The sequence below is a fragment of the Anabrus simplex genome, chromosome 9 (genome assembly GCF_040414725.1).
Source record: "Anabrus simplex isolate iqAnaSimp1 chromosome 9, ASM4041472v1, whole genome shotgun sequence".
Classification (NCBI taxonomy): Eukaryota; Metazoa; Arthropoda; class Insecta; order Orthoptera; family Tettigoniidae; genus Anabrus; species Anabrus simplex.
The window spans coordinates 41,690,693-41,711,486 of NC_090273.1; the positions used below are offsets into that span (position 1 = coordinate 41,690,693).

At 37.8% G+C, this 20,794-nt stretch overlaps 1 protein-coding gene across 1 annotated transcript in view; it reads right to left on the minus strand.

Moving 5' to 3' along the window:
- Plc21C (Phospholipase C at 21C) overlaps nt 1–20,794 on the minus strand; it is a 182,382-nt gene that overhangs the window by 64,106 nt on the left and 97,482 nt on the right. The window contains exons 8-11 of the mRNA XM_067153731.2: nt 15,098–15,244; nt 9,648–9,799; nt 9,398–9,562; nt 4,646–4,886 (exon numbers count right to left, since the gene is read on the minus strand). Of these exons, the coding sequence (XP_067009832.2) occupies nt 4,646–4,886; nt 9,398–9,562; nt 9,648–9,799; nt 15,098–15,244 (705 nt within the window). The remainder of the gene's footprint in view (nt 1–4,645; nt 4,887–9,397; nt 9,563–9,647; nt 9,800–15,097; nt 15,245–20,794) is intronic.

Sequence of the window (20,794 nt, forward strand, 5' to 3'; positions counted from 1 at the left end):
ACCTCTTATTATGTATATTCCTTGTATTATTAACTATTACCATAACATCTCATTTCACTTGTTATTCTTTAAAATAATATTGTCTTAGGATTTCGCCACAAATGATCTTTGCTTCAATACGGCTGATGATGACCCCTAGATGGGTCGAAACTAGTACCGTATAATTTTGTAAATTTGTGAATATATTGTATTGAAAAGGTGGAAACATTTAAGTTATTATTATTATTACTTATATATTGTTCAATACGGACCAAAAACATGAAATTCATAACCATCAACATAATCGTAGATTCACAAGTAAGTATTTATTTATTTTCCACCTAGTCGATACAAAAAACTTAATTGTGAGGTGGTGGTGGTGGTGATTGTTGTTTTAAGAGGAAGTACAACTAGGCAACCATCCTCTATATAACTCTAATCAGAGGGAAAATTGGAAGGGATCCGACACTTCGAAAAATGAAGATATCGGCCAAAGGAAGACAAGGGCCACGAAGGGCGTGAAAATGAAAGACTCCCTAGCCCTCGCAAACCTAATAGCGTCGGGGTCGAAAAAGAACAAGAGTTGACCAAGGGAGGTCGTACAGGATAGATTAAAGTGAGGAGCCTGGCACAAGTAAGTGGAAGCAATGCCAGGACTCAGCTGAGGGCCCCGTGGTCGCCAACCCACGCTCCAAACTGCAGAGCCCCTGAGGCCCCTCTTAGTCGCCTTTTACGACAGGCAGGGGATACCGTGGGTGTTATTCTACCGCCCCCACCCACATGGGGAACTTAATTGTGAATCTATTGAAGTGAGATACGGACCATGAAGCTGATTTTATGTAAACATAATCGTATACGATAATATTAAAATACTAAATTTGTGTTACTTAAGAAGGAGCAGTTTAGATTCCTGCCTGAAAGCTCAGTGACTATACAGTGCCCTGAGGGAAGTGCCGAAAACCTGCTCGGCAATACACTCGGAGGGGAAAAAAAAAAAAAAAAAAAAAAGTAAACATCTAACCGTGGACATAATGTAGACGCTTTGCAAGTACGAAGATTTGACGAAACTCATTCCGTCTTCAAGTAGAGCTGTCGAAATGCGTTCTGTCTCCTTCCAATTGTTGTGGACACTCTCTGTTTTATGATTTTGATTCTCTAAACAATACCACCCGAATGCGATGCCAAGATGATCCCTTATGCAAGTTCACCCGCCGATCGCTTTTCCGCTTCCTCAAATTACAACAATGACGACGTTAACACCTTTCGTGAGATACAGTTTCTTGAAAAATGCGTGATCAAGGATTTAGCGTTGATGGGACTGAAGTTTCTGAACGGTTGATACGGGAAATCGTTTCTTCGAGGAACGGATGATGCGGGATATTTACAACGTGATTTAATTAGGATGCTAGCGGGACCACGTAATTTGAACGGATAATACAGGAAAAACGTAGTTTCTGGGAACATATAATCGAGGTTCTACTGTATATCTGAAACAGTTTACTAAATATTAATGTAGTTACACTGAAGGAGTTACAAGAGGAACAATGTGGCTTCAGGAGTGGAATATCTACAGTGGACTCAATCTTTAGCATGAGATAGCTGATGGAAAAGAACTGGGAATATGGAAAGGATCTGGTCATGACTTTCATAGATATAGAAAAGGCATATGACAGTATCCCCAGAAAGAAGGTTTGGGAAACCATGGTTGAAAAGAGACTCTGAAGAGAAATGTTAGAAATGGTGCAAGCAATGTAACTGACCCCAGTTGGAAAGACAAAATGATTTAGGAATAAGACTGGACTAAGACAGAGGAGTGTGCTGTCACCTCTTTTGTTTATTATGGTCATGGACGAAATTGTAAAGGAAACACAGGAAGCCTATAGAGGTAAAGAGATGAACATACTGCTATTTGCAGATGATGATGTGATCTGGGGAAAGAACAGCAAATAAGTGCAACAACTAGATGTACCGAATGAAAAAATTGAGAAGTATGGCATGAAAATCAGTACAGAGAAAAGCAAGACTACAGTGATGTCGAGAGGGGAAAGGCAAAGAAAGGGCACTGTGAAAATTGGAAGTCAGAGCCTGGAAATTGTGAACAGGTTTAAATACCTAGGAAGTGAATTAATGCAAAATGCTAGGGTGGACATGGAGATTAGCAGGAGGGTACAGCAGAGTAATGCATTCTACCAAAGTTGTAAGAAAACATGTTTGGAGCAAAGAAGTACCAAGGAAAAGTAAAGAGATAATGTACAAAATGTACCATGAACTCATACTGACTTATGCAGCAGAGACTTGGACTTTGACTAGCAGGCAAGAGAGTAGAATTCAAGCCAGTGAGATGAAATTCCTACAAAGTATGATAGGAAAGACAGAGTGAGAAATGAAGATGTTAGGAAGGAAGCTGGGATAGGAAAGGTAAATGAGTTGAAAAGAATAAATTAAGGTGGTTTGGACATGTAAAAAGGCTGGAGGAGAATAGAATTCCAAGACAGATGTTGGAGGCAAAGTGCAAGGGCAAGAGAGCAAGAGGAAGACCTAGAACAAGGTGGACTGAATCAGTGAAGAGCGGCATAAGACGACGAAATTTGGACTGGGACAAGATCGTGGAAGAGGAATGGTGGAATGAAAGAGGAAGATAGAGAAGTGCCATAAACACCCCGACCCAGCAGGAGCTGGCTAAGGGGAAATGATGATGATGATGATGATGATGATGATGATGACTGAACACTGTCACATAAAATTCTCGGCCCTCGGCAAAATTATAGTGTTTCTACACAAACTGAATCACTTGAATTTTAAAACTTGCTGTAAAACTTTAGTGCATTTCTATATACCGGCACCTTACGTTTTGCAAACTGAAATTGCAGCCAGTCTAACAATGCCAAGCATTCCATCAAGCTCATTAAACCATGGAATATTTTAGGATCATTTAAGAAACTACTGCAAAAACAACTGATAGGGAATCTGCTACCTGTGTGACAGCCCTAAATGCAAATCAGTAGTGACTGATAATCTAGAATTAACTAATTGCCTTTCACCAAACAGGGGGGGAGAACTGCTGCGACTAAGGTAAGAGGAGGATTACCTTGAGCTGAGAGGAGGCATGATCCAGGGCGAAGCTTGTTGTATTTATTATGACACGTAAAGAAATTACAAGAAATGAAAATGGAGGATTGCATTCTTTGAACGTGTATACCACTTACCAAATACTACACTCCTGAAACAACTTTTTGATTTCTTTTGGAACAGTAAAACAAAAACCACATGGTTTAAAGAAATACAAATGGATTTAGATGAATTGAAAATTACTGAAGATCAAATTGAAAATACAGAAGATAAACAGATTCTAAATAACAAGTACACAAGACTATCACCAAAAATAACGCAACATAAGCAGTATGTTAAATCTGCAGAAGAACAGGCGGCAAGATCATCCAGAATGAAGAAGTTTTGGGAAAGGAAAAAGTTGTCAGGTGTTAAAAGTTAAACTTATTATTTGAAGACTTTGTTGTATAAGATTTGATTTTGGTGCTCCAATGTGGGCATGAACAGTGTAAATAAATAAATGACGCATGAAAAAAAACCAATGTGAGATATAAGCAGAGATTTTTTCCCTCCTTCTAGGGTGTGTGATATAAGCGATGGTGAGATATACACAAGTAAATGTAGTATGTAACAGTATTTACGGTCCACAAGGTATAGTTTGAAAATATCAGTATCACAATAGAAAGCATCTACGTTTTATACAGTGTGAAGCGAAATTCGCGCATTCGGACGTCGCAGTGCGACTCCTCACATGCCAGCAATAAAAAAATGTCTCTCACAAAAGTTCGTCCTGCGAGTATATCCGGGAGAAAAAGGCCGTTGAAGAGTGGCAATCTGGCAACACTGTAACCACATATAGGGTAACTACCTCTGTCAGCACACCATAGTCGTGCTGTACAGTTGGTGCAGTGGATAGAGTTCCGGGTTAGCATGCAGGAGGTCAAGGGGGTCGATCCTGGTTTGAGGCGTATGTTTTTTTATTTCGTAAATGTAGTCCAGGTGGTATGGTATCTGGCATCTGAATCGTCAACAGCGATTGCAGCGCGTCCTCTAGAAACCATTTGCACTTACATACTACGATCCTAGAAATGGACGAACATTCGTTTTCATTGGTCAGCTTTGAAAGGCGCCCTTTCCACGTCGTGGGCGTGAATTTGTTCGCACCTCTTCATCTACTAGATGCATTACAACGTGTTCAGCTTTACTAAATTTTGTAAATGTAGGATACATGTGACCTAAGAAACGTTGTCTTACTGTATTACAGTATGTAGTGTCCGATGGAAATTAGCAACAAAAAAAAGTGCGCCTCAACCCTGGATCGAACCCTCGAGCTCCTGCATGCTAACCCAAAACTCTATCCACTGCACCAACTGTACAGCACGACTAGTATGTGCTGACAGAGGTAGTTACCCTACATGTGGTTACAGTGTTGCCAGATTGCCACTCTTCAACGTTCTTTATCTGCCGGATATACTCGCAGGACGAACTTTTGTGAGAGGCATTTTTTTATTGCCGGCATGTGAGGAGTCGCGCTGCGACGCCCGAGTGCGCGAATTTCGCTTCATCCTGTATATATAATGTTGGCTCTAGTTATTCATACAGAAAGGTCTTCCAGTACCATTTTCATCATCATCTTGATTGCTCTCCTTGCTGCCTTGGCGTGTTTGCAAGGCTGGAGGATGAGGAATATCTCCATTCCCTTGCACTAGATCACCAATGTTCTCTTGTGGCTGTTGGAGACTTGACTGAGAGTTTGATGCACTCTTCTTATGGTGGTGATGGTGATGTTTTTTCTTATTCTTGATGATAATCTTCCTCTTTAGAAATGATGGAGGAGGAAGATGTTGCCCTGGCTCCAGCTGGAACAAACCAACATTACATATTCATGTAAAACAGCCATTACAAGTGCAATTATAACTATACAGAAAAAAAACATTGCATTGGTCCCAGCATTTTTTGCAGTAACTTTTGTCAGTGTAGAAGTGTGATAACTGCATTCTTACGAGGTAAGTTGCTGTTTAACATTTGTTTCCTTAAGACACTGACTGAACACAGGGATATATGCAGTGATGGGAAAAAGTACAAAAAGTAATTGGGCCGAATTACAATTACCTGAGAAATATTTTACTCAATTACAAATTATTTCTTCAACAAGTAATCAGTAAAATTACAATTATTTCACAGGAAACTACTGACATTTCTTTCAGTTGGGGCTTAATACCAAAGTTTCTAAGGAAAAAGATGTTATTTTATTTTCTGTTTGTTTAGTCAGGGACATTAAGTGGCTATTATCACAACATACAACTAAACACGACATCCTGAAATTTTGAAAATGATTACTCTCAAATGAAGTTTCCATTTCACACGCATGTTCTCCTTATTTTGTGGATCAATTCATTCAAAATATTTATTCAATTAGGGGAAATAAAATTCCTTGACCCCTCTGCTGTCACATGTTGTGATTGAGTTGTAATAATCAATTATCTAAATCTAGCCAGTAACCACAACAAGCTGTGAGTAAATTAATGAGTACACAACATATTCTTTGTGTTATATTCTTGGCATAATGCCTTGCAAGTGCTGAGGTTCCACAGTTGCCAAACACACGATGCATATACACTAAGAGTCCCGTTAATCCGAACCCCGCTAATCCGAAAGTCCGGTTAATCCGAACTGAAATATTCAATTTTTTTTTTTAATTCTCCTTATTGAAATGAAAGAACATATTAGAGAATGAAGATTTACTTGCATTTTATTAGTCATATTTTACTAGAATAACTTAATGTAAACAATTACAGATCATAAATCATCAATCACTGGTCGTTTATCTTTACAAAGTCTGTTAGTTTCTTTTGCCGTAGTGATTGGAACCTACTCAAAGGTGCAGTGTTTAAACCAGCGTCTCATAACATCACAGAAGTGAGTCACGTGTTCACGTTCTGCAGTGCTACCACTGAAGGAGCGGCAGAACTATTAAATAAACATCACAAGCAGCCCTTCGCATTCCGGGCACAATGCAAAAGTGTAACACGTTACCGTATTTTAGTATTTTTAGGAGACAAATTTTAATCTAGTTGTAGTAGTTTTCTCCTCTAGCCTATGGGTTCTTAACAACCCTACTGTAATTTTATACAGTATTTTATTAATGTAACTGTTAAAGAATGGACATTTCAAATTACAGTATGTACTGTATTGTAGAAACTATTTTCCTCAGACGGTTGAGGCGCTGGCCTTCTGTCCCCAACTTGGCAGGTTCGTCCTGGTTCAGTCCGGTGGTATTTGAAGGTGCTCAAACAAGTCAGCCTCCTGTAAGTAGATTTACTGGTACGTAAAAAAACTCCTGCAGGAGAAAATCCCGGGACCTAGGTGTATCTGGAAACCTTAAAAGTAGTTAGCTTGACATAAAAACAATAACATTATTATTAGAAAATATTTCCGGTTAATCCGAAAATTTCGTAATCCGAACAGACTCCGGTCCCAATTAGTTTGGATTAACGAGACTCTACTGTATATAAATTATTAGAACGTATCAATTACTAGTAATAATTACAAAAAAAAGTATTAGTTACAAGTAAATCAATTACTTTTACTCAATTACTTCCCAACTCTGGATATTTGTAACGTGTTAACTGTTGTATACTGAGCATTTTAGCCGTATTTTGAGGCTTTATAACTTCCACACCTTTTTAAGTTGAACTGCATTATTCCCTTGTATCAGAAATAATAACACTGAGCAGATTTGTTTTTTATTTTAAATTCTGACATAGAAGTATGAAAAGGGATCAATATATGTCTTTCAGCTTCTTACTTTTTCCTTTATTTCATATCATCCATGCAATTACATTTCTTTAAAACTCAAATCTAGCATTGTTACATTAGTATTCACAGTGTATCTAAAATAAATATATGTCATCTGTACAGGTAATCCATTTTCTACAGTCCCAATTAAGAAAATGTTGACTTTGTGATAAATTTCAAAACATTTGGGTAAACAGAGAGGCATATTACAGCTTTGACAGTACCATCATGTCTCTTTCCTCAACCGCTTACCAGTCTCTTTTAACAACTTTGCCGTTAATTTGGATCCTGTTTATTGGCACTCCTTATGTGCTATCACCCAGAGAATCAATATACCATGATGTCATTGTAAGAATAAGTGTGAGCATAAAGCGTGTGGAACACCTGTTTGCTACTCTTCGAAACAAGCTTTCAGTATCCTATCTAGCAATGGTCAGTGGTCTCATCTAACAGCGTTATAAGGAACTGTAATGCTGTCATTTACGTTCACTAGAAAAGACACGGAAGTACTTCTAACATACAACTGATTCGTAAAGAAATTCCAGTCAAAGCACCGCTCGGGCTCTGTATATGGCAGTAAATAAAGACTAGTTTACACAACAACACTAGGTTTTGCAAACTTATTTCATGAAAGTTATTACATAGATGCTTGTTTACATTGAGACACCAGTGAGTACTGTAGTTGGATTACATCTTCAGCATTTTCGTACAGTTTCCATATTTGTTGGGAGATCTTTAGAAGAAAGGTCCAGCAGCCAATGTTGTTGCTTCCTTAGCACCACCCATATTGACCTTCTTTTGTGCAAGGGCTGATAACCTTGATGTTTGGCCCCTATGCCCATAACTTGGAGCAGGTTGAATTCATCTCATCTAGTACAATTAATAATATTAATACTGTAACAATAAAACTGCAAGATGTAACCATCGTAAATATCTATGAGTACAAACCTCCAGCCATCTGCTGGCAACCCCAGCTCTTCCAGATGCAAGTCATCCAACTATCTATGCTGGCGACTTCAAAAGTCATCATGAAACTTGGAAATATGCAAGAAACTATGATTGCGGCATAGTTTAGTAGAATGGTCAGAAGACCAAAATGTACATCTTATATTTGATGCAAAAGACAAAGGCACGTTTAGATCTGCTGCTTGGAAGCGAGAGTCCAACCCAGACCTCTGTTTCGTCACATGTGACTCTGTAGGCAACCCTCAACCCATGATGAGAGAAGTTTTAGGGGACTTCCCAAATAGTCAACACAGACCCATCTTCCTTGAGATGGGCATCTCTGTTCCCTTAATTACATCTTTCCCACGCCCATGCTGGAACTTTAAAAAGGCAAACTGGACAAAATTCTCTGAAGAGCTGGACAAATGCATCAAATGAATTCCTGCCACCAGCGATAATTATCAGAGATTTGTAGGGCTTGTGAAATCTGTAGCCAAAAAGCACATCCCAAGAGGCTACAGGAAAGAATATGTTCCTACATGGAGTGAATAGAGCGATGCCCTATACAAAGATTTTCTTGAAACAGGTGCCCATACGACTGGTGAGGAGCTATTATGGAGTCTGGATGAAAATCGTAGACAGAAATGGACAGAAACAGTAACTTGGATTTCTCTCATTCCAGTAGAGAAGCCTGGAGCCTACTGAGAAAACTTGGAGGAAGCTCAACAGGAGTTAGATAGAAGTCAACTATCTCACCAAACAGCCTCCTATATTGTTTTAACTTCAAGGGTTACTAAAGATTTAAAAAACATACAAAAACAGTGAAAAAGAACCTAAGGATGCTTAAACGTACCTTTCCAAACTCTTCCGAGTACTCTGAAGCCTTCAAGATTGATGAGGTTGATACAGCATTAAAGGACATGAAAGTCGGTAAGGCACCAGGTTTTGATGGAATACATCCTGAATTTATCGTAAATATGGGATGGAATGCAAGAAGGTGGTTGATGTGGTTCTTTATCCACATACTTCAGACAAGTATTCTTCCTAAGGAGTTTAAGACGACTAAAATCCTTGCCATATTGAAACCTGGCAAACCAAAAGATATACCACAAAGCTACAGACCAATCGCTCTCCTCAGTTGTTGCTATAAACTCCTTGAAAGACTACTATACAACAGAATTAGCATTGTAATTAATCAACATATTCCTATTGACCAAGCTGGTTTTAGGCAGAATCGTAGCTGTTGTGACCAAGTCCTTAAACTCACAACATGGTAATACCTGAAGAAGTTTATACACCAACCCTTCTCTCCAAAACCGTGTCATAAGCAGCAGAAAGATCCAAAAAACAGCAGAGGTTTTCAACTGTTGCCGAAAGCCTGGAGTCCAGAAGGAAAAGGGAGAACTGTTTCATTATCTTGGCAGCATCATATAATGTAAGCACTTTCCTAGAAATCATTAATCAAATCCTGATTTGAGGTCTTCAGTTTACCACCAATTAAAAAACTTACTATGGACTTAAAACGTGCCACTGTAAAAATAAATATAAAAATTTTACAATAGTTATTTCAGCAAGAAGAGCAGATTCTTTTGGTCTTGGCCATTAAAATAAACACATGTAATCTTACCTTATGAGAATCCAGTGGAGAATCCAAAAGCATGTCCCCAAAGATATCACGACAATACTGGGCAATCTTCGCTTGTTGCCGAGGGTTGCAATGATTTTCGAATGATAGGATCACAGGGCAGTCCGATGTCTTAAAAGCAGATTCTGCAATAGCTTCGATAACTTCCTGAAAAATGTGATGGGGCATGTAAGACAGTCATATGATTTGTGAAAAAGGAAAGAACAAAAATAAACAACAAATAATGACTTACTCTTGCAGATATTTCAGGTACAAAAGTATAACCATGGACAATAACTGGCTCTTCCGTGCGTCCATTCCAGAAGTCCAGCTCCACGCAACGGCAGCCTGCCAGCAGACATTGCCGATACATCTCCACTGCTGATTTACCAGTCAGCTGGTGTCCTGGTGACAGGGTAAGATTATGTTACAATAAGGTACAACTTACAATCTACATGCTTTTAACCTCATAGGGTATGTATTCAAATTCTATGTACAGTCATACTGACTTAGCATCAAACCACCCAGAGCCAACCTGGGGGTCTAGATTCTACCACTATGTAGAATTTATTATTGTACATGTTTATTGTTATCCAACCGTCTGTGAGCTGCCACTGTAAGCAGACTAACACTACTTCCTCTTACCATCTTACAAGGAAGTACTGAACATGTCCTGACACTGACGATACAACAGTCTGTGTAGCCAACAGTAAAAATATGAAATAAAAAAGTATCTTAGTCTGTGTAGCCAACAGTGAAAATATGAAATAAAAATGTATCTAAATTTCATAAATCTGGCCTAGTTAAACTCAATACATAATTTTATACTTAACATCATCATCAACACCACCACCACCAACCATTTCCCTCATCCAGATACTGCTGGATTGGGATTATGGCACCTTTCCATCTTCCTCTATCAAACTACCCCTTTAAGGGTATGGACATGACAAAGATGAATCACTACTCGCGGTTAAGGTTTACATTGTGGTCTAGGTTGATGATGGATGAACATGCCAAAGAGGTTCATCCTTTCAGTGTTCTGATATGTCTGTCAGTGGGCTGACATATGTTTTAGGTCTTCACATTTCAGGAAATATATTTCTCTTCTCTAGTGTTGTGTTATTACAGTATGAAATGGCATATGGCGTTTAGTGCCAGGAGTGTTCAGGGACAAGTTCAGCTCGCCAGATGCAGGTCTTATGATACGACGTCCGTAGGCGACCTGTGCATCATAAAGAGGATGAAATGATGAAGATGACACATACATCCAGCCCCTGTGCCAGCGAAATTAACCAATTATGGTTAAAATTCCCAACCCTGCCAGGAATTGAACCCGGGATCCCTGCGACTAAAGACCAGCATGCTAACCATTTAGCCATGGAGCCATTCTGCTATTACAGTTACTGAACCATGTATTCAGGTGATAGTGGAGACAATGATTCGTTGTGTTTAAGCACAATATAGCGGCTACTTTCAAATCATTCAAGCATCAGTGAAGTGTCCAACCTATAAATCAAAGAAGGCAGGAGGAGTTGGGAGAATACCACAACTTATTTGAAGAACAAACACCCCTTTAGATTCCATTCATACACGAGAATGTCCCTTGAGACGTTCCGGTACATATACAGCAATGTTAATCTAAAATTGATATTTTCAAATACAACTACCACACAAATCCAATTCTAGTAGAGGAAAGATTGGTTGTGATGTTTGGGAAAGAACAATGCAAAATATATAATAAAAATATGTATATTTAAATGTAATGTAAACAACATAATTGGGCAAGGTTAGTGAAATCATTTCTTTTCTTTTTTATGTTTTCAACAATAATAATTAATAATTTCATGTGGCTATTTCTAGCCGAGTGCAGCCCTTGTAAGGCAGACCCTCTGATGAGGGTGGGCGGCATCTGCCATGTGTAGGTAACTGCATGTTACTGTGGTGGAGGATAGTGTTACGTGTGGTGTGTAAGTTGCAAGGATGTTGGGAACAGCACAAACACCCAGCCCCCAGGCCGTTGGAATTAACCAATGAAGGTTAAAATTCCCGACCCAGTCGCAAATCGAACCCGGGACCCACTGAACCGAAGGCCAGTACGCTGACCATTCAGCCAACGAGTCGGACATGTTTTCAACTTACATAAGATAAACAACTTTTTAATATGATCTTCAGAATAAAATCTCAGTAGTTTAGCTTCAGCAATACATGGAATTAATACTGCAACAATGTAAATTTATGTTGCTCAAATTCACCACAGGCTTCAGAGTGCAGTGTACATCGCTGCTAGTACTGTCTCTAGAATGGTGAAACATTTTAAGTATGGAGAAACCAGAATCCAAGATCAGCATCGTTATAGTGCCCTCAAACTGCCTCCATTCAATATAACACAGAAAGAGTTGACATAATTACAGAAGACAGACGTGTCACCGTGAATAAATTGGACAAAACTCACAGAACACAGCGCAATGCAGGAAACAATTACAAGCTCAGGTTAGCAAAAAGTTTGTAACTGCTGGGAGCCATGATTATTGACAGAAGACCACAATGTTTGGGGAAGAATCAATGTTCAAGACGTTTTTCAAAGATACTGAAATGAAAGGGATGATTATTTATAATGGATATTGTGACAGGTTACTAAATCTATAAAGAAACCATTCTAAACCAGGAAAAAAAAATATTAAAAAAATAAAAAAATAAAAAAAAAATGGCAGAATATGGAATGATGGAATGACAATCAGAAAGCAAAGAGAAGATAGTGCAGTATGCTGGGTATGGTATGGACATTGTCTTCAGGAATACAGATGGTCGAATGGCTTGAACCTGGGGAAATAATAAATGCTTGTCGTTTTGTCCAAACACTTCATTCACTAGCTCCTCTGTGCACTGCGTGATGCATGCATTGGAAAGATCACCCTTCAACAAAAGTCTGCCTTCATTCTGCTCAGTTCATCAAGAAGAAACTAAGAAAATAAGGTGGGAAGTTCTGCTGCACCCTGCCTACAGCCTTACTTGGCAACCTCCATCATCTTTCCTGTTTTGTGAAGAAAGACATGTAAGACCAAAACTACAAGACAACAGACAATATTATTGTCTATAGACTGCTGGAATGGAATTCTACTGCAAGGATATTTTCAAGCTTCTAGAACAATGGGGAAAATGTGTGTAATGAAATGGAGACTTTCTTGAAAAGTGAATAAAAGTCTATACAATAACTCTTCACATGAGGAATCATATATATGCCCTACTTTTCTTTTGCTCAGGGTCGAAACATGTCTATGATCTGTTCAAATTTCGCAGAGGAGGTAAACAATTATGCTCGTAGATGGCAGGAGCTGTTCCCTCAACTCTACTAGTGAGGGAAGTCCCCTCAGTGTCTTGCAATGTTTATTCTGTTAATGGGAGTTGTGTAACACACACGTTGCATGACGCAGTTTCTCACGAGTATACTACGACATATTTTTGTAGTTTTCCAGTGAAATGGTGTTGCAAAAATGCATAGTGATACCAATATATTATCAATATTGGATGATACAGATGAAGAAGTGTTGGATTTTAGTGTGTGAGACTGAAGACTAAAATTCTCTCTTCAGCTCTTGTGAAAGCAACAACCACACAAGTGACACTGGCAGCAACAGAGCGGATGGGATGTAAGTAACAGTAATCCTGGACTCACGACCAGTGCAGTTTTCGTAAGAAAAAGAGTGGCGGTAATCACCCAAACTTCTTCATAAACTGAATCTCACGCTTTGTTTATATCTCCAGGTGCAACATCTCCATCTCTTCTAAAGGTACTGACTTTACTACTTCCCCACTCTGAAGAAATTTTTACTCTCATCTGTTGTTCTGGTCTTAAACTTGTAAAATCTTGGCACACCTTAAAACCTAGCATTTTATTTTTCACATAAAGCCACTCGTTTCTCTGGAAGAAGTCATTTTCCTGAGTTAATGTCCAACAATCATGGTCAGAATAATTTCCCTCAGGAAAAGCTATTAGTCTACTGGCATTAGCAATGTTTTCTTCAGACTCACTTGATTCAATGTTACAGGTTCAGGAGATACTTCAAAAGAATCATGCTTTCTTTAATTGCGCACCGGTACAAAATAATTACTTATTTTATTCATTTCACTTCTCTAACTTGTGAACCACGTGGACCCCTTGCTGCTACTAGCCTAAATAACTAAGAACTCTTGCGTCGGCAGCACAAAACAAGTGAATATGCTTTTCAAATTATTTAAAAACAATGAAAGCAGTTAAATTTAAACATACATTAACTCCAGATTACCTATGATGGTCAACTATTTACTATTATAGTTGTTTGCTGCTACTATGTTGGTATTAATGGCACTTGGTGCAATATGGATACCGTTAGATTGTCCTTGACAAGAACAGTTCGATTACAGAAGGGTGGGAAAATAAACCCCTATACTATTGTAATCCAGTAGCCAAAAAATGTGGAAGGATAGGAAAGAGCAAGATGAACATTATCTCTTTCTTTTTATTTAACTCCAAACTGACAACTCAAAATGGTTAATAGGACAAGAATGATCATTTCAGAACAGCAGTTTACAGAAAGTTAAAACATGCACTCGTGTGCATTATGTCTATTGAAACATAACAAAAGCAGACAAACAAACTTGATTTTAAGTCATACAATTGATTTTTTCCTTTCTTTAGAGAAAAAGGTGCCAGTACTGCATACAGTTGCGTAGTACCAAAAAAAAGCACTGCCCCCAACTATTATTCCCGCTAGTCAAACTTTGATAGGGAAACACACCTTCTAAAATATTTATTTATTTTATTTGTGTGGAACGTGGGTTCAACTGCTGTGACTTTGACGAATTTTTCCACTTTTTGATAAACAAAAACATAAAATGAAACCAAAACATCACTGAAAGTAGCTTTTTACACATATATTTGATAATAGTAGACTAACGTTTACCAAACAGAGTGGCCGCGCTATGGCTATGGAACCAGGCTCTGCATTCGGGAGGCGCGTGGGTTCGAACCCCACTGTCGGCTGTCCGGAGAATGGTTTTCTGTGGTTTCCCCATTTTCAATTTCAGACAAATGCCAGGGCAGTTCCTATTCGTAAGCCACAGCCATTTCCTTCCACCTAATTACCCATTTTCATTCACTATCATTCATTTCATCTTCATTAGCTCCTCAACTGAGGTCGACGTCAGGAAGGGTACCCTTCCGTATAAATATGCCATACAAATTCATCTCACCTCAACCCCAACCCTGCATAAGGAAACAAGACTAACGTGTACTTAAAAGTTAACCACTATCATAATATCATTATCATATCATGTGCCATTGTGCCATTCTTCCAGTGAAAAAAATATGCGACTATATTTGTCGTCAAACTACTTCAAAGTTGAATTTTCACTCTTAAACAAGGTATGTGGTTTATTTAGGTATATTTTCAGGATTTCAGTGAATTTTCTGAAATTATGCAGGAACTTTTGATTTTTCAATTTCTTTACCACCTATGGCCATGAATTCCTACCACCTGTGATGGGTTAAGATGGTGTTGCAGTTTTTCAATAACAAAAAATTCTTGTTCATGAACAATTGTAGCTCATTAGTTTCAGCAGGACCATCATAAGTCAATTATGAATAAAACCTGTACATACCAAAAATAAAGAGCCATTTTGTGCCCTGTTCATGAGTAAAGTTGTGTGTAAACTGCTACTTACCTGTAAGATATGTGTTATGGGAAGAATTGATGAAATAATGAGGCAAAGGTTGGTCCATATCATCCGACAGATCAAACTTTGAATAAGACATTATCGGATTGTCTTCACTCATCAGGTAACGAAGGAAGCCATCAAAACTGAACTGACCTGAAACATAAGGCATTGGGCACTAACTCACCATCTCAGTGAAAACTGTGAGAAAGAAAGAAAGAAAGAAAGAAAGAAAGAAAGAAAAAGAAAATACATGATATTACTTTACTAGCAGTAATAGAAAAGAACAAACAAGTGATGAATCAAGACGTATATCAAGTTAATTTTGTTATGTAGCAGTGTGTGACTTTATTTGTTATTATGTCTATCACGGAAACAGGCATCAGAAAGTACCGGTATCTGACAGGAACTTCTAGAAGATAGACTCATTCAATACTGCACTTATATTGGTATATCACTGGCAATCACTTGCAAGAGAGTATGATAGTCTTTTTGCTGATGTGTTTTCTAATAGCTGATCAACCCAATTTGCAACCTGCACACTCTGCTGCAATGGTGACAGATAAACGAGGAGTTAGTTGGTAAATTATTGGTATATAAGGACAGCTGAGAAAGTGCTTGATCTAATATGGTTAACGTGTTTGGCAAACAAGAAAAGGGTTAATGCACCAAGAGAATAACTGACACACTGTTATATCTGTCAAGTTAGGCAGATTTTTTTTCCCTACCCTCTTTCATATACAAATATGTCATATCACTTTGTTGTGGTGTAATATAATTATAATGAATAAATATCAGAGAAATAAATAACATGTTTACTCATGCAATTGTTGCCATCAAATAATTTATGCAACCTGATATTTTTAAGGTTCAGAGGGGGAGGGGGGGAAATTGTTCATATTTCTCAAGAATTAATATGCAGTTCCACAATTGTTGCAAAATTTAGGTGGCAAGTAGCAGCATTTTTAATTTGAAATCTAGTGTTTGTGAACTGCAGTGATGCATGTTTTCTGTGATCTTGGAAAAATGTGTTATTAAATTCATATTAAGGAAGTATGCGAGTAATAGTGTATCGTATATAGTCATGGTAATCAATTACGCCAGCATCCTTGGCAATAGGACAACACGCCATAAGTTTTCAATGTATGAGGGCAATGCATGGTAGAGGCAGAAACAGAAAAATGCACTTCAAACTATCAGTGTCGTAAACTAGCAGCCCGAAAACTGGCAAGTTTCTGCAAGTAGAACAGGAACTTCTGCAATATGTTACACCACTGTGTAACAAAGGATGTGCAGATTCTCATGACTTTATTTCTTGGCAGATAATTAAAAAGTTCCAAGAAAAAGAGAATACTGAACATATCAGATGGGAGGGATGATATATTCGGGAAACATGCAAGTGGTAACGGCAGCAATGGTTCTCGCTGCACTAGCAATGATGAATTGCACATAAAGGAAAGTATTTTCTTCTCCTTTCTGATATGCCATTATACACAAATATGATTGGAAACTTTGCTAATTTGCATTTACTTCCCTTCAGGTGTCATTCTCGTCTCGCAACAGAAAGAACATCTTTCTGGTATCCATAGGTAGTGGTGGTGGTGGTGGTTGCTTTTTATTATTATTATCATCCCAATATGCTCTTATTTGCTTTCTAGCTTCAGCAGGGGAGCAGGAATCAACATTCATTGAGAGACAATCAACACTGATCTTAAGTCTTGATGTGGGAAGAGTAAGATACAAAGGAAGCTGGATAAACACAGGATAGGGGGAGAGAAATAAAATAAAGATGGCCGGACTGAGTGGCTCAGACAGTTGAGGCGCTGGCCTTCTGACCCCAATTTGGCCAGTTCGATCCTGGCTCAGTTCGGTGGTATTTGAAGGTGCTCAAATACATCAGCATCATGTCGGACAATTTACTGGCATGTAAAAGAACTCCTGCGGGACAGAATTCCGGCACCTAGGCGTCTCTGAAAACCGTAAAAGTAGTTGGACATAAAGCAAATAACATTACTATTAAATAAAGATGCATGCAGTTGCCAGAAGACTATGTATTGTCAGGGCCTGAAAAGAAATGGATGCAGAAAAACTAGGATCAATCAATCAATCAATCTGCATTTAGGATTGTCACTCAGGTAGCAGATTCCCTATCAATTGTTTACCTAGTATTTTCTTAAATAATTTCAAAGAACTTGGAAATTTATTAAACATTTTCCCTTTATAAATTATTCTACTCCCCAATTCCTCTCATACAAATTAATATTTGGCCCAACCTGTTCTCTCGAATTCCAAATTTATCTTCACATTATAAACATTCCTACTTTTAAAAGCTCCTCTCAAGTTTATTTGTCTACTAAAGTCATCCCTGCCATTCCTCCACTAACAGCTCACAACATCCTGCTTAGTCGAGCAGCTTACTCCAAAGTATTCCCAGTCCAAAGTTTGCAACATTTTTGTAACACTACACTATTGTTCAAGGTTATAAATTTCATTATTGGTTCCATACTGAATTAAGATTACATATAACTTACAAAGTTTATTCCACCTACTCAATACTGTACAATAATTGCAATGTCTTAATACATTACAATATGTTATCAAGGGACTAATTTCGACCCTATGTGGGTCATCATCAGCCTAACTAAAATACACTTATGGATTTGCCGAAGGCTTAAGACAAAATTACATTGTGGAAATAAAATTTAAAAGAATGAACTGTGTATGTGATGCAATAATGTACACATAAAATGGTGGAGTGATGAAATGTTATAGCTAAAATAATGTTGTACTGATCAGACAATTTTTTTAAATTTACGTCAATTACAATTAGACTGTAAGAATAGTATCACACAATTTTTACAATGGTGATCAAAATATGCCCTTGTTAGTGAATACTCTAAAATTGCACTTTAAAAGTGTAATATGCCGGTTGAATGCAAAGTCCAGATACTTCTATTGAGTTCTAAATTTCAAGTGCATCTTCAGGTAGAGAACTGAAAGCTGAACATTGCCGCAGAGGGTGTCTGTCTTGCTTAAGGTCCAATATTTCTGATACAGAAATAAAATGTAGATAAAACCATACAACATTCTTATAATATAATGGATTCTTGCTGTGGTCCGAAATCACCCGGAACAAATCGTGCTGCTTTCCTTTAGATCCTTTCCAGTTCATGTATCCAGTAATCCTCGCGTGGGTCCCGTACACTGAAACTATACTCAAATTGGGATCCTACCAGAGACTTACATGCCCTCTCCTTTAGATCCTCACTACAACCCGTAAATACTCTCCTAATCATATGACGAGATCTGTAACCTTTATTCACAATCATATTTGTATGTTTACCCCAATGAAGCTCTTTCCTTATATTAACGCATACATACTTGCAGCGATCACTATGAGATATTTTCACCCCATCAACAAAGTCATCAAAACTAAAAGTCTTTTCCTCTTGGTGAAAATTAAAACCTGACTTTTCTTCCCATTTACCATTATCCGCTGTCCATCTCACAACAATGTCGAAGTCTTTTTGCAGTCGCTCACAATCCTGTTAACGTATTTACTACTTTATACAGTATAACATCATCTGCAAAAAGCCTTACCTGTGATCTCAATTCTTTACACATATCACCTGCATACTTACGAAAACATAACTGTCCAATCGTACTGCCCTGAGTGTACACCCCTGCCCAATCACATCAAGATCAGATAACACTTCATCTACTCTAATTCTCAGAGTTCTACTTTCTAGAAATTTAACCAACGTTTAACTACTCTCTTGCATAGTCCAACAGCCCTCTTCCTTCATCAGTACCATGATCAACCATATCAAAAGCCTTGGATAGGCCAATAGCAAAACAGTCCATTTGAACTCCTGAATCTAAAATATCTCCTATATCTTGCTGGAATCCTACAAGTTGAGCCTTACTATAATTACCTTTCCAAAATGTGAACTGCCTTCTATCAAACCAGATAGTAATTTTGCAAACATGTCTAGTCAGAAAGAAAGCTTTCTCAGAGCTTACATGCAACAATTCAAGCTGACTGGCCTGTAAATATCTGCTTTATGTTCATCACCCTTTCCCTTGAAAAATGGGGCTACTATAACAACTCTTAATTCATTTGGTGTAGTTCCTTTATGCAAACAGTAATCAAATATTTCAGATGTGGTACTAAATCCCAACCCACAGGCGTATATCCCCAGAAATCTTATCAATCCCTGCTACTTTTCTAGCTCTTTTTTTTTTTTTTTTTTTTAATGAGGGGAGAGCCTATCTATTTGAAGACAGGGGAGCATGAAGATGTGAAGATTGTCCTTGTTCTTTTCTGCCGTCTCCTGTTTCTATTGCTCCCTCTTCCTAGGCACCTGTCAGGGTGTTTTTCCAATTACTTGTTCCTTTACATGACCCTAACTCTCCATACATGACACTATTTGACACTTGTTTGTTCCTTTCCATTATTCATTCATATTTTAGGATTTAGGTAAAGAGTACAATATGTGTAGAAATGTTAAGAGTCCTGATCATCTTGCACACATACTAAGGCAATTATAATAGTTCATCCAAAACAAGTAATTTACAAATTACTAGAAAATAATGTAACATAATCAAAAGGACAATAAAGCCTTAGTGACTAATTAATCATATGTAGCAGTAAGTCAACATAAATGAAAAGCTAACTCAGAGGAATAGAAAAAGAAAAAGAAAAAAAAACAACTAACACAACACAGCACACTAAAAGCTTCTATCATCTATAATCAAGGCAGATTTTGCTACTCTACTAACATGTCAGCTCTACCAAATTCAACTTCCTCACTCACAGAAGCATATGAACATGCACAAGGTTTTAGACTACTGAACAGATACAAACCAGATGACCACACAATGCTGATTTATAATGTGTTTCAAAAATACAAAACATGCCCTACAATGTAAACTTCTGTCTGGCACCTCGAAGGAATATCGAGACATTTATGGAAATTCAAAACATTGTCGTTTAAAAAGTCACAAAGAAAAGAAGAATAAATTTGTAGGTAGCTTGACCGCATGAACAACTGTTTTAGGAGGAAAAAAATTTTTCTGGTGGTTATTGTGGCTGCAGGAAGTAAACTTTACGGGGCCAGATATTTTTGTGCTAGTAAGTATAGAATTTGCCATTCTGAGCTATGAAAAATTTCAGCATAGTTTTTCATTATTCCTGCACAGAATGCAAATGTAGAGCAAGTTTTTTCAATGATTTCCACTCAGTCGACAGATGAGAGAAACAGACTATTGACAAAATCAGTGATTGGTATACTTTCAGATAAATGTAACTTCCAACACTAAAGTTTCATGATCATGATTTAAACAGGCCAGATCTTCTGCAACAAACCAGTATGTTTATTGAATATGAATGATGTTTTACAGTAAAAATAGGACTGTTATTGGGTATATTTATTCTGGGAATAATATGCAGTAAATATTGATCATTTCTACATACTTTTGCTTTCAGTGTATAATTTCCGAATGTCCTTCATTTTAGTCTTAAGTCTGACATTCCAATAAAGTCATCTGGTAACCCTACATCTGACCTCTTACTGATCTGTTATATTGGATAGTTCGCTAGTTTGTACACGGCTACGCACAACTGGATGTTAATAGTATTGAATGTTTAGTATCTGTGGTGTCATTTTTACCCAACAAAGTATTTCTGGGAACAGATAAAAATAT